Source organism: Sinohyriopsis cumingii, chromosome 16 (assembly GCF_028554795.1).
Source record: "Sinohyriopsis cumingii isolate HCF-2022 chromosome 16, ASM2855479v2, whole genome shotgun sequence".
In the NCBI taxonomy this organism is placed as follows: domain Eukaryota; kingdom Metazoa; phylum Mollusca; class Bivalvia; order Unionida; family Unionidae; genus Sinohyriopsis; species Sinohyriopsis cumingii.
In genome coordinates this window covers 2,116,208-2,130,971 of record NC_142976.1, presented here as the reverse complement: position 1 = coordinate 2,130,971, position 14,764 = coordinate 2,116,208, and the positions used below count along the sequence as shown (strand labels likewise).

General features: G+C 36.0%; 1 protein-coding gene across 1 annotated transcript; it reads left to right on the top strand.

Moving 5' to 3' along the window:
* Positions 1-3,521: 3,521 nt before the first annotated feature.
* On the top strand, positions 3,522-13,503 carry LOC149779814 (amine oxidase [copper-containing] 2-like). Its single transcript, XM_089936478.1, has 4 exons — positions 3,522-3,641; positions 5,949-6,706; positions 8,999-10,233; positions 11,920-13,503. The coding sequence occupies exons 2-4, from the start codon at positions 5,979-5,981 to the stop codon at positions 12,339-12,341; spliced, it is 2,385 nt and encodes a 794-aa protein (XP_089792604.1). The 5' UTR covers positions 3,522-3,641; positions 5,949-5,978; the 3' UTR covers positions 12,342-13,503.
* The last annotated feature ends 1,261 nt before the right edge of the window (positions 13,504-14,764 follow it).

Here is a 14,764-nt window from a genome sequence, read left to right as displayed (position 1 = left end):
CATGGTGTCAAAAATGACCTTTGGACATGAAAATTGCAGGTAGAAATTTTGGGTTGGGGTGTATAAACTTCTTCTGGTATGAACTGCCATTGATTTCTTTGGTCAAGTGGATCATATTCGTATGCTTTGTTTTAATATAGGTATCCAACAATATGGACCTTTTTGACATCACTTGTGTATTTGATTTTTTATGATTTTTAATACTAGGTTGCTGATTGCGGCATTACATTGGTACATACATCAAAGCTGTCCCCTGTCCCCTTAAAGAAAACTAATAATCTTTATTGGTGAAGTTAGCCACATCTATTATACTTTTCTGTTTCTTTGTGTATATTTAAATAATTTGTATGCATTAGCTTCATTATATTTCCTTCCTTTTTGCATATATCACTTAGTGTTGTATTTAATACTCTTTGGAGGGGGGGGGGGCCGAGTGGCCGAGAGGTCTAAAGCGCTTTCCGTGACGGATCACTGCCATCTCACCTCTGTCTGCGGCGGTTCGAGTCTCGGATTCGGCTAATGTGGGTATGTGAGAAAGCTTGCCAGTAGCTTCTCGTGGGTCGGTGGTTCTTTCCGGGGTTTTCCCGGGTTCTTCCTCCACCATTAATACTGGCCGCCATGTATAGCCTATCGTGTGCTGAAAAATGGCGTTAAACCCTACAACAACAACAACAATACTCTTTGGAGAGGGAGGTAACTGTGTTTCTTACCTCCATGTGAGAACTGTTTACATCATGACAAAATAGCTTATTTGGACTTGACTTACTAAATATGGGAACCAAATGGTGACCATAACGTATTGTCTTGCTCTTTCTGTAGTTGTCAAGGTTTGCACCCCTATTTTTATGAATATTATTCACATTTCAATACAGACACACAGAAACAATTGGCATAGCATGTCACCATGCATTCTTAAAAGTAATTTAACTCCACAGGAGCAGATAGACTTCAGAGAAATCATACATAAACATCCTGTTGTGAATATTGAATGTCACCAGTGGAACAGTCTTAGAAATAGTGATGCATATGGCATACTGCTTGCTATATTTTGGGGTAGAGAATGAAAATTTTAGTACGCCGACATAGTTTCTACCTTCATGACCCCACTGTAAAGTTGACATAAGAGATTTATATCTCACACTTTGGGTGATAATAGGAAATGTTTCAGTGTTATGTATATATCTTGAAATTTCTAGGTTCAGTTAACAAAGGGGCAAAAGCTTAAAATTAAGTGGCAGTTTCATGCATTTGACAATACACATAAAGTGTCTCCTCTGAAATTCTTATGTTTTCACTGAATGTTAAAAGTACATCAATATCACTTTTTTGCAGGTCTCAGTGTGCATAGTAAAAGATTAGGATTAATCGGTTAGTCATGCTGAAAGAAACAATAGCTTTAATCTCATCCAGATACTCACAGCTTCGTCGCTTGGCGCTCAACATTACGAGGTTAGTGTTAGGACTGGTCGGCCTGGTATCAGGATAATGTGACTGGGTGGGACATCACGCTACATGTCTGCGACATGATGTCCCAGTGTTAGACATCACTAAAAACTGCCAGACTGCGGACATCGTAGCAATATGACTGAACAATTGTTAAAGCTATGTTAAAAATCCAAATCACACACACACACACACACATTCTGATATAAGTGCACAAGAGAGTGACTTTGACGGACATATTTAGCTTCCACATGAGTTGTTTTATGGTACGTGCTTATTAAAAGCCAAGCAGGTGAAATGCTTTTTACCTCGAACTGAATTTTCCACTGTAAACATTTCTTCTATATCGTATCTTATTATTTACTATGATTTTGTAAACTCCGGAAATCATTAAAGTCAGTTGTAATTTAATTGGTGTCTGAGGAGAAATTTCTCTGTTAAACTGTATTGAGTAATTGTTTATGTATGGTCAATTTCAGTGGCTATGTATCAATGACTTTATTTGATATGCCACTTTGTAAGTTGACAGGGTCCCACACATCAGTATATCAATATTCCAGCTTGGCTTAATGTTAATTGATTACACTTTGATCTCTCCAGATCAGACGACTTTTGTTGTGACTTCCCCACCACCGACACACACACACACTGCTGCTATTAGCATCTCCAGAATGATAATGAAAGGTTAGGAAGTGCTTCTTTTATATCAGTCTAAGAGTACTTCTAAAGCACATTATTTACATAAATGTTTGATTTCTTTAAGTTTGCCAGAAGAGTTTATCGAAACTTTTCACTTCTGTCACTGACAACTAACATAACAATTATGTCATTCCCTCCTAAAATTGATAACTTCCAAATCTCTTCTTGACATTCATGAACCATTTAAAGAAATTTTTATTCTGTCCTGATGCTATGGTGGTAAACAAAGACCAGAAGCATTGTAGGCTGCAAACAATTTGAAATCTTTCAAGAAATGCATACCTCACAATGTAAATAATGCAGTGCTTTTTGCTGCAAAGTAGTCACTTTCTAAAAGCGTAATACCATTTTTAGTTTTGCGCACAAAAAGTTTTCTTTACACCATTTTACTAGATAATGTCTAATAACTTTTGACATAAACCATTTTCATCCAAATTCTTAAGGTGGCAGGGTCCAGTTTCGTAAATTGGCCACTGGCAAATTTCTTAATGTAAGGCTATGGTGTGACGTTTTTTAGTTATTATTGTTTAGTATTTGAAGATATGGATATATTTGTGAACTAGCTGTTTCGGGCTTGTGTTGTTCTTGAACTTGATTTCAGGCATGTACACCTTCCATAGTTACTCTGCAGTATGTTGATAGTGAAATACTAATAGTCGGCTAGGAAGAAGAGCTAGCCTTCCATAGCAGTAAACACATGGGTTTGGGGTAAGTAGAATATCTACAAAACGGCTTGGATGACAACTATTTTCGGTTGCATCAGCCTCTTTAGTACACACTGTGTTGCAGAATTGCCATCTAGGAAAAGGGTTTGTGTTTGCACTGTGAGCATCACATGGTGTCAAAAATGACCTTTGGACATGACACTTGCAGGTAGAAATTTTGGGTTGGGGTGCATAAACTCCTGCTATGAACTGCTATTGACTTCTTTGGTCAAGTGGATAATATTCGTAAGCGTTGTTTTAATATAGGCATCCAACAATATGGACCTTTTTGACCTCGCTTGTGTATTTGATTTTTTATGATTTTTAATACTAGGTTGCTGATTGCGGCATTACATTGGTACATAAAAACTGGCTCCTGCCCCCTAAGGCCATTTTGAATTTCATGTAATATATGGCTGTTACCAAATACCAGTAAGTGCCAAACCTGTACGCTGGAGCGTTCCGGAAAGATTTGCATTCCACAAAATTGTGACTTCAGAACCACAAATCGTACATCAATATCGACATAGATTTGGGGGTTCGATTGATCGGACTAACTAAAGCATGACTACTTAGCAAGGACTATATACGGTACCGACAAACAAGGGGGAACTAGACCGCTGAGAAAACGATAAAAAAAAACATGATAGCTTGACCTTTAGTGAAGTTGATAATTGCATATAACAAAATTATTTGATTACTAGAAGCGGTTGGGGAAAAATCTGTTTCAGTACATTGCACTGTATCAGCAGTAGAAGTAGGAAGAGGCTTCTACTGGTAACTTATAGATTTAAGGTAAGTGCTCTCGACAATGTTTATTTCGCAAATACTCATTGTAAAATGTTACTTTTCATGCGTTCCTTAGCCGATGGTGTGCGTGTGTGTGTGTGTGTGTGATTTGGATTTTTAACGTAGCTTTAACAGTTTTTCAGTCATATCGCTACGATGTCTGCAGTTTGATATTTTATAATGATGTCTACCACTGGGGCATCATGTCGCAGACATGTAGTACGATGTCCCACCCAGTCAAATTATCCTGATACCAGGCCGACCAGTCCTAACACTAACCTCTTAATGCTGAGCGCCAAGCGAGGTAGCTGTTAGTACCATGTTTGTAAGTCTTTGGTATGAATTGGCCAGGGATCGAACCCACTACCTTCCGTATCTGAGGCGGACGCTCTAACCACTAGGCCACCGGAACGGTACCCTTAGCCGATGGTAATCATTTCTTAGAAAATATTATCAGATAGGTAATTACATTCTTAAACCTTAATTCTTAACTGTGATTTCTTGATAATTACATACGTAAACGTTTGATATCATCTTGGTAATTACATCCTTAAACGTTACATTTCACGCTTAACTGATATATAATCATTGTATTCATATCAGTCGATAAATAAACAAATAAATAAAAAGTTGACTTTGTTAGAAATTATATATTATAATAATGTAAAATAAGCACTGATGCACACAGTAGTACCACCTGAGTTATGTTTACAGAGAGGTTAGAGAAAGAGTTTTCAGTTTTAAGTGAAGTCTGAGTGTATTATTTAGTATTGCTGTATTGAAAAATCAGCATAATGACATATTAGAATTAATATGCTTCCTGTTTTAATAACCTGTATATTAGCTCTTTAATGTCGTTTTAGCTCCTTATGGTTCAACAATTCTTAATTTCTTTGTATCTTTGTGGTCTTTGTTCAATTTCGGACATGAAGTAATCACTTTGTATGAGCATTATCCCATATCTTTTGCAAGTCGGATCACAATGAAAGAGTCACTGAACATTTCACAGACTTCTGACCACGTCCGGTGTCCAACCACTGTGATTTCTCTATTTGTCCAATTTCATGTCTTCTACGTCTACATTTTCATCATGAGTGTATTCCATTACTTCATCTGCCTTTCTCACTCCTTATGTCCGAAAGTAACTTTTCAATGTTAATATTTATTTCACTATGGTAAAAACTTTAAACCTATTGAGAGTCAACCTTGCTGGATTCCAGTCAATAGCTATGACGGGAAATTAAACACTATATGGACTTCTCCAAAAATTTCATATTTTATTTTGGTTGTAGCAAAACCAGAAACGTTGAAAAAGATTGTTAATAGTCATTTACTTCAAATTATCAAATAACATAAATACGCTCTCTCAAAACCAGTTATTTTTGTAAAATGGTCACTATCGTGATGAATGGTGATATAATTACAATTTTGATTGTAGTCAGGGATTTTTCCATATATAATCTACATGTGTTTGCTATTATAATGATTAGTAAATACACTAAACGTGAAGCATAATCGCTGGCATAATTTATGTTTCTGAAGCCCATGTTGAAATATGGACATCAGATTTCGACGCATTTGCAGTATGTGTTGATGTCTTCGTCAATATACACGGAGTAAAATTCTGTCTTTTTAATAACGCCCACTGCGTCAGTTTTTACATTATCATGATATACTTGTGTACCATTTACAAACCAGAAAAATACGTCTAAAGAAACAGTTGCCATCTCTTTCAATTTATACTCCATGTTTATCGTTTAATTCTAACGATTGTATGACAATACTACTTTGATAGAGCTCTTATCTTAAAATGTTGTGTTATTTTACAAAGACGAAGACGCTGTGTATGGGTCTTGCCACATGATGTCCACCTACCTCAGTTTGGTTCACTTATTTTACACTTCCGTGCACAAAGTTGCTCTTACAACCCATATATATATATATATATATATATATATATATATATATATATATATATATATATATATATATATAGTGGAAAAAGAGACCAAGAAGAACCACCTACCCATCGGCCGTTACTAGCAAGCATTTTTTATATAACCACCTTAGCCGGAGCTGAGACTCGAACTTACGTGGAAAGAGGTGAAATGTGAGAATCATCTGAAAGACGAGCTCCTTACTCGGCTTCCGTGGACACCCCACGGTGAGAGAGAGAGAGAGAGAGAGAGAGAGAGAGAGAGAGAGAGAGAGAGAGAGAGAGAGAGAGCAAACAGCCTTGAGGTTATAGACGTTAACCAGCTATGGCTTTTACATTAAAATATTAAACGTTTCCTCGTCTTCTGTATGTTTCAGATAACAGTTGCATGGTTACGTGTATTCAACATGGCTTCTGAGGCATCCAAGAAAACGATCCTTGCGGACAGAATGAAAACAGTTTGCTGCTGCCAGATCCTTGGTGCTATCATATTTGCGATTGGACTTGCTGTTGGTCTTGTTATAGGTCTGTATGTCCATCACAACAGAATATTCCAAACCCATAATATAGTTAGCACAGAACGGCAAGTGTCTCAGTGTCCATCCACAAATCCTATCATCCATTTAGATTTTGAATCAAGCCTCTTTGCCCCACTAACAGTTAGAGAGATGATGCAAGTAGCGCAGATACTTTTAAATCAATCCATTATCACGTCGCTTGATAAACCAACTAGACTGACGCAAAATTTCATCACTAGTATGTATCTACACCCACCAACGAAGGCAATGGCACTGACATACTTGGACAATGGCGGACCAAAAGTGGGTCGGTACGCCAAGGTTCATGTACAACGAGGGGCAGCATCACCACCTGACGTCATGGAGTACAAGGTCGGGCCCCTTGGGGGCAATAAAGCCATGATCACTCCGCTAACGAAGGAAGGAGACATCCATTTTAACGCCAGACCGTATGAGAAGGTGGAGATAACCAATCTCAACAACGCTATTGAGAAGGACATGCAGATTTTGGCATCCTTGATAGCTGAAAGTTTCGATGGGGCAATGTATCCAAGGGACATAACTGCCTTTTTCTTCAACGGGGCTGCCGGATTCAGAGCAGAAGAGAGAGAAACAAGGTATTGCCTTAATTCAAAACCGTTGATTCCCTATTAATATTTAGAAAAGGCGATTTCAGTTAACAATTACGTTTGGCCAAGATTTTTATTCATCATCTGAATTCATAATAGTAGTCCTAAAGTTCCATATTATTCTTGGTTCAGAGTCCTCCAATAACATTTCTAAATAACTTATGTATAAACGACATACTATGTTGTGTTCTTAGTTGAATATATACCATGAGTATTGTTTCGACATGTGTTGTAAAGTTCTAGCTTGAATAGACACCCATACAGAATTTTGTTACGTGTTGAAGTTCTAGTTTGAATATTTACCCCTTGATAATACATTTTGTGAAGTTTTATGAAATTCAAGGTTGAATATATACCTCTAGGATAATATCTTATGTGACATGTTGTGACGTTCTAGACTGAATATATACCCGCAGGTAAAATGTTTTGCGAAATTGGATCAGTATAAACAGTCATGACTATAATGTTCCCAGAAAAGTAAAGAACTAGCGAACAGATTTTCAAACCAAATACAGTGCATGAGGTCCTGCGTACGTCATATTTAAATGAAAAATAAGCGGGCGAAACCTTTAAGGACATTACTTCTTTAATCTTCCGCTCGTTTTCTCAAGGTGAATTTGTAATAGGGGCAATTGTTTGTGATACTTTAAAAAAAAAATGGCACAATAATAATCATAATCATAGAGTTGGATAATTAGACATTTATCATTGAAACATGTGTACATGCAAATATCACTCAGTGTCGAATAAATAACACCATTTAATTTGTATACATGAACACCGTAGAATGCAACAATTCTGTAGATTTTTAACGTAATGTTCGAACAAAAAATACTATCAGCACATGGAATCTATGTTTAATCTTTTCAAATATAGCACCATAACACTGAAAAAACATGACTTAACGAATTAAATTTGCTTTGAAGATATACGAACTTGGCGTTTTCATTTTACGCGAGTAGATAGCACATCAAATGTCATGATTAAAGAAGCTTTTAATGCAAATTCTATAAGTGCGATATATCTTTCTTGAGTCTAACAATTTCCTGTTCAATATTACAGAATGTTGGTGTTCATTGGTAATTCATATCCTATATACATACTTCAATGCATCATTAAAAGTAGCAATGGTTCTTAAAATGTCAGTAAGACATAATCTGTGTAATCTTAAGATAATCTTAAGTTGTACTTCATGTACACTATGGATTTGCTGAGAAACTTGCATACCTAATGAACAAGTCTATATGCATATATAAACACATGTCTAATTCGGAGCAAATACAAATATTATATAACTGTGCCTGGTGTTGCCATTATCGTCCACACTGTGCATTGTCTGGAAGGAAAAAACGCACTTGTAGATCCATCTTTTTTGCCTCTTCTCAAATACACATCATGGACCGGATTATCATTGTAAAATAAAAGTGAATAATGCGTAAGTGATACAGTAATGTAATGCGAAAATGTTTGTCACTCCAGAGAAATGTTTGGAATAGTGTCAGAAAAGATGTTCTGTGTAATAATACCAAAAAGGAAATGTTGGGAATAGTGTCAGAAAAGATGTTCTATGTAATAATACCAAAAAGGAAATGTTGGGAATAGTGTCAGAAAAGATGTTCTATGTAATAATACCAAAAAGGAAATGTTGGGAATAGTGTCAGAAAAGATGTTCTGTGTAATAATACCAAAAAAGGAAATGTTATAATAGTGTCAGAAAAGATGTTCTATGTAATAATACCAAAAAGGAAATGTTAGGAATAAAGATGTCCTAAGTAATGGTACCAAAGATGAAAAGTTCGGAACACTGTCAGAAAAGATGTCCTACTTAATGATTCCAAAGATCATCTCTTTTTGTCACTGATAACGATTATGGAAATGCTGGTGCAGATGACCAAATCCATCTGAAGCATGATTTCGAGACAGGAAAATAAAATATGCTTGCCTTCTTAGAGCCACATAAAGCTAGTTCTCATCTTCTTTCTTCTTTTTCTCCTTTTCTTTTTCTTCGTCTGGTTCTCCTCCTTCTTCCCCTTCTAAAATTAATATTAACATAGCATCACTATAATCTTACATAGGTGACAAATTATCTGTCTTTGAAGAGGTCTAAACAAATGTGTGTTTATTTTTCTCGGTTTATATTGTAGGAATTGAACATTAATAACTAAACTCTAAATTGGATAGCAAGTACGTTCTCAGAACATTACAATAATTTAAACAAATCTATTAAGATCTTTTGCACTGATCTTTTACATGCTTAAATTATTTTAAATATATTTTCAGATTCGTAATCGGTTTCTGGGGATTCGAAAATAAGGTAGATCTTTTTCATCTCTTACCATTATCCGGAACCATTCACAGTCCGGGCACTGATACATCACAGTGGTACACCCACACGTTCTACTACTTGAATCAAGGCCCTTACAGGAACGCCTCGGAGTTGATGGAAAGTTACAGGCGTAACAAGATACGAAAAATTAAACTTCCAGATGAATACAGAGATACAGCTAGGGGTCGAATATTTCCCAAAAGAGACGAACGGAAACCGCTCCGGAACTTTTCGCACAGACCGGGCAGTATAAGTTACCAACCCGATGGCGCCCGATATACTATTGCCGGAAGTAAAATTAGATGGTTGGGCTGGGAATTTGATATGAGTGCCAGTCAGATGAGGGGGATGTCATTGTTTGATATAAGATTTAAAGGAGAGCGTATTGTATATGAGCTATCATCCAGCGAAATAGTTGTGACTTATGCAAACGATGACTCAGCCCAGAATGGGATAATTTATACTGATGCATCTTTTGGTTTGCTGAGCGGACATCCCATTACGATATTAAGGGATGTTGATTGCCCCCAATATGCGACCGTTTTGAATACAACTTATTGGTCATCAGCAACACAGAAACCAGGACAGTATCAGTCGATATGTATTTTCGAGGCTGACGGTCAAGAACCTCTCTGGCGACATAATGATAATTCATTTGCAGCAGGACTTAGAAATCGTTACCTTGTCGTGCGCGTGCCAACAGCTGTAGGTAACTATGACTATATTTTCGAATACCACTTCTATCTTGATGGGAAATTGTATACAACTGTATCGGCGACTGGTTACATCCATACAACATTTTGGGATGCTCATAGCCCCCATATTGGCAGCGACAAAACAAAAACTCCTTTCGGTTATAGGGTATCAGATTATTCCATGGGGGCTATTCACGACCACACCTTTGGATTCAAGGTTGACATGGACGTAATTAGCATGTCTAATACGTTCAAGCTGGTTAAGTGGAGGGCTGGAAGCATAATGGATGCATTTCGAACGCAAGTTAATATACAGGAAGAGCCTCCATATTTCGCATACAATCAGACAAGATATATCGAATGGGAAACGTTGCAGCGAGAACGGGGAATGAAGTTAAGTTATGACGACCAAAATGTCTGGATTGTCGTAAATGAGAAAGAAAAGAACAAGTGGGGCGTTGAAAGGGGTTACCAAATTGCAGCAATGAAAACAGGTAAGGAATTGCAAGATACGGACAACGTCCAGCTATGATGCAAATAGATGCTAATTTAAGAGAGGCATTTATAATAATAATAATAATAATAATAACCATGATGATGACGACGATGATGATAATAATAACGATGCTGATGATGATGACGACGATAATAATAATAATAATGATAACGATGATGATGATGATGATGATGATGATAAGATAACATCTTTACAAACACAATCGTTAATGCTTATTATAATGTTAACCATACAATAACATATCAGTAGCAAATCAGTCACACTTTAAGAAGAGGTTTTACATTTGTAGGTGGGGTTTTTTTTTACTAATGAAAATTAATTCTGTAATCTTGGCAAATTTGTTTCTGAAGCAATATAATCAATTTGGCAGCAATTTCAAGCTTTGTGCTAATTATTGGCCCAATTAATACTAAATAATTTCGACATGTCTTGTCTCAGATCGATCTATAGTCATAAGGATCACCTAAGTGTCAAACATTTTTAGAAAATTGAAATAAAGGTCGTATTTGTGAGACCTCTCCAGATCAATCACTTTATTTAATAAGCTGTTCGATTTTTCTTTCTAATCTTGCTTGTTCCTTACTATCGTCTGCACTGAGTGTTAATGCAACCAATTTTTTTTTTATTTTTATTGTGGAATGGTGTCATTTAATTTAATTTAAAGTCTCAAAGTGTTGCATATGGTGCTTGTTATCTTCCAAAACATCACTGTTGTAGTTGATTTTCTGACACGTGCTACTGTGGTCAATGCCTTTGTCATGACTATCATGATCTGTCTGGCACTCCTGAAACCATCCTAACGTACCGATCACTGGCTGAGAGCAAGACAGCCTATGTGTTTTGCTCGTAATTAATGAGTATGTCTTGATTCATTGGTCCATGATGAAGCTGGTCGCATTTTTCAAGTTCCTCTTTATGACAATCGTCATCAAAACGTTTATCACTATCGCTCGTGTCACAGTTGGCAACATTGACATACTAATTGTCATCAAAACATTTATCACTATCGGTCATGTCACAGTTGGCAACACTGACATCCTAATTGTCATCAAAACGTTTATCACGATCACTCATGTCACCGTTGGCAACACTGACATGTTAACTGTCGTCAAAACGTTTATCACTATCGGGCATGTCACAGTTGGCAACACTGACATCCTAATTGTCATCAAAACGTTTATCACGATCGCTCATGTCACAGTTGTCAACACGGACATACTAATTGCCTTATCCGTAACTGTACCATTAGTTGAAATGTTCTGCAATAGGGGATTGTCTTCAAATGCTGGGTATACGAAATGTTGCTTTATTTGACTTGACCATTTAATATTTTCATTGAAATTCCTGGGGAGGTGCTACACATTATACCCTTCGTCTAATCTCTTACTGTAAGAATAGATTAACATACAGAAGTAAAGACATACATACTCCTGTTGTATTCTTAAAAATTCATTGTGATATTAATTTATCTTGACAATATTTTTTAAAAACCATATTTGGCTACGTAATGGAAGGGACTATTGAAATGAGATAAAATATTCGCTGACAACACAGTAGGAAAATCAAACAATGACTGAGTATGAGAGATATTAGCCGAATGCAGGTGACCATCATGAGAGGTCGAGCTGTACAGTCCTTGGCCTTATTTCACCTTTCTTTTCAGCCGCTCAATCCCTAACAGAGGCACATCCTGCAATGAGAGCTTTGTCATTCACTAAATATCACTGCGCTGTTACGAAGCGCAAAGAGGACGAGCAGCACCTGACTTCAACATATGACATAAATAGACTGGCGGACCCGAAGGGGCATTTGGACCTGATGCTAGATAACGAAAGTATTATTGATCAAGATCTCGTAACATGGGTGACAGTTGGATTTTTGCACGTGCCAACATCTGAAGATGTGCCCATGACAACGAACGTGGCGACTGGTTTTCTTTTGAAACCATTTAATTTCTTCGATAATACAGCCAGCTTTGATATGCCAGAATACTACGAGTCCGCAGATCATAAGGACTACACACATGAACCAGAAGCGGAAGCATGTCATGAGCCAAAATACCGGAAATTCTGTAAATATTGTTGATGAAGTGTTCATTCTCGAAACTAACGAAGAGAATCCATCGTAACTTTCCGGTTACAAACTCTTAGTTACTTACATTGAAAATCGACTAATCCAACATCTTAATACCACTATAAAAATGCATAGCTTAGACTATTTGTATCACGCTTACCTGAAACAAATGGTATTTTTATGTTGCAGACAAGTAACACGGCTAGAATGGGGAAAAAATGATTGTTCATATATGCATGATATATGCTGCAATAGGAACAAAATTGACGTGCTATAATTATCGGAAATGTACTTTTTGGCAGACATTGTGTCACTGTTTTCTTAAAAAAATGTACTCAAATAGAATTATGTAATGCATCTAAAGAAAAGCAATGATTTGTAGATACAATAGGCAGCTGATGTGTTCAATTGTATCTTCTTACAAAGTCTTATTTTTCATCCTCATATATCACACTTTAAACAAGTTTTAAACATTTATTTAGAGAAAAATACAACGATTTTAATCATTTTAAATGCAAAACATTTCTGAAGAAATTGGTTACATTAAATGTGCTTCAGTAGAGACAATTGTCTCCAGAGAAAGTTATGATCGGTATTTCATATGAATCCGAGGTAGATGCTCTAAACCATAAGGCCAAGATATAATTTATTTCCCTAAAATACAAAATGTAAGTTTAAAACTAACTTAAAATAGTGTGATTCCAAATCCAAATAGTCATAAGCGTTATATCACAAGATCAACGTTTAAAGTATTTCGAATAAATTCCAGTGGTGTTCTGCATGAATTACAATTTTGCATGTGCTGGTGTACCAATAGCCAATAGCGTACAGTTGTGTTGATATTCTAACAATCTTCACGTATCGTAAAGATATAATCAAAAATGTCTCTTAATGAATTCACATTAGTCCCAAAATGTTGATTTACTCCGATAATAATATTAAGCACATTTCATTCCAGTGAATAATTTGAACTGATTCCACTGAGACTAATGTTTAGATATGGAAAGAGTAATTCTAATATAATCAACCTCAATAAAAAGACACAAATTGAGGGCCTGGACAAGGTTCGTTTGTAATGGATATTTCCATCAATCTGTTTCGAGAAACCTCTAAGGTCAGAATCATGGCTGTATAATGAACTCAATCCTATTAAACATGTTTACCCTACTTGCAAGCCCACCTCCTATTCTCAGTTATAGAAAAAGTTGAAGTACTCAATACAAACTCTCTCTCTCTCTCTCTCTCTCTCTCTCTCTCTCTCTCTCTCTATATATATATATATATATATATATATATATATATATATATATATATATATATATATATATATATATAAACCAAAAATACAGATTAAATATATAAATATGTATGAAGTGTCTGAAACGTGTGACTTCATCACAGGGGTTCATCGGCTTATCATTCCATTTAGCTGTGTTGACCACGTTCACATTCGACTGCCTGATAACCAGTGACTGAAAAGGAATCAAAGTGAATTTAAACAGAAACGACAACTATGTTAAATAATAAGCTTCCAGAGCTACAATTTCAGATATTTAGAGCGACTGAAAATTACCTCTTGAAAGAGATGTAATGCTTAAAATACACGATAACGGAAGGCAAAATGTCATACACAGTTCTGAATTGTTTAGAGGCAAATATGGAAACAACTGCAGTTGGTGCAGGTGTTTCTGCAGTTGTGTTGTGTTTATCGGCAACGGCTACTGATAAAATTGTTTTAGTAATCTTCACTGAATATAGCATAATAGTTGCTTGTTTTATTCGAAAAGCATTGAATGACAACGTAATTCGTAAAATGGTTTTAAAACATGATGAAATAGTTACATACGCTATCGCAGACTGTTACAGCATCGATGTGATAAACAATGCAGTCGGTAAAAGTAGAGAGAAACAACATCATGAGTTTTTGGTCATCAACGTGTACAGAATATAAAAAGAGATTAAAGGACACAATGAATGCAGAAACAAAGAACCAAACATTTTTGATAAAACCTTGAACGTCATTAGGAAATGCGAATCCCAATTAGAACTTGTTGACGCAGAAAACACAGATGGCACAATAATGCACAAATTTCGGTACAGGTTTAGGTTACAATGGTATCTCTGAGAAATAAGTCTACCTCAACAATCCATTTGACCGCAGAAATGGTACACTCTGGATTTTATTACAGAGAATATTTTGTATTGCTGGGTTTTACAATATTTCCTATGAGCTTAACAAAAATGCGTTTTTTTTTATTTCGATGACAAGAATGAATAAATCTCTGTTACAGTTTCTGAAATTTACTATTAACTTAAAATGCATGTGAAAAAGATTAAAAACGAAATAGCTGCAAATAGCCATAATGAAAAAAGTATTCATGTCAAGTGTTTAACATGCAACCTTAAGGTTACATATTACCAACTAAAATTCAAAA

What these genes read in the sequence shown, in the direction of transcription:
- LOC149779814 (XM_089936478.1), top strand. Translation starts at nt 5,979, where the DNA reads ATGGCTTCTGAGGCATCCAAGAAAACGATCCTTGCGGACAGAATGAAA. An exon ending in GCAGAAGAGAGAGAAACAAG is followed by an intron (nt 6,707 to 8,998) that starts GTATTGCCTTAA and finishes ATATATTTTCAG; the next exon opens with ATTCGTAATCGGTTTCTGGG. An exon ending in AATTGCAGCAATGAAAACAG is followed by an intron (nt 10,234 to 11,919) that starts GTAAGGAATTGC and finishes CTTTCTTTTCAG; the next exon opens with CCGCTCAATCCCTAACAGAG.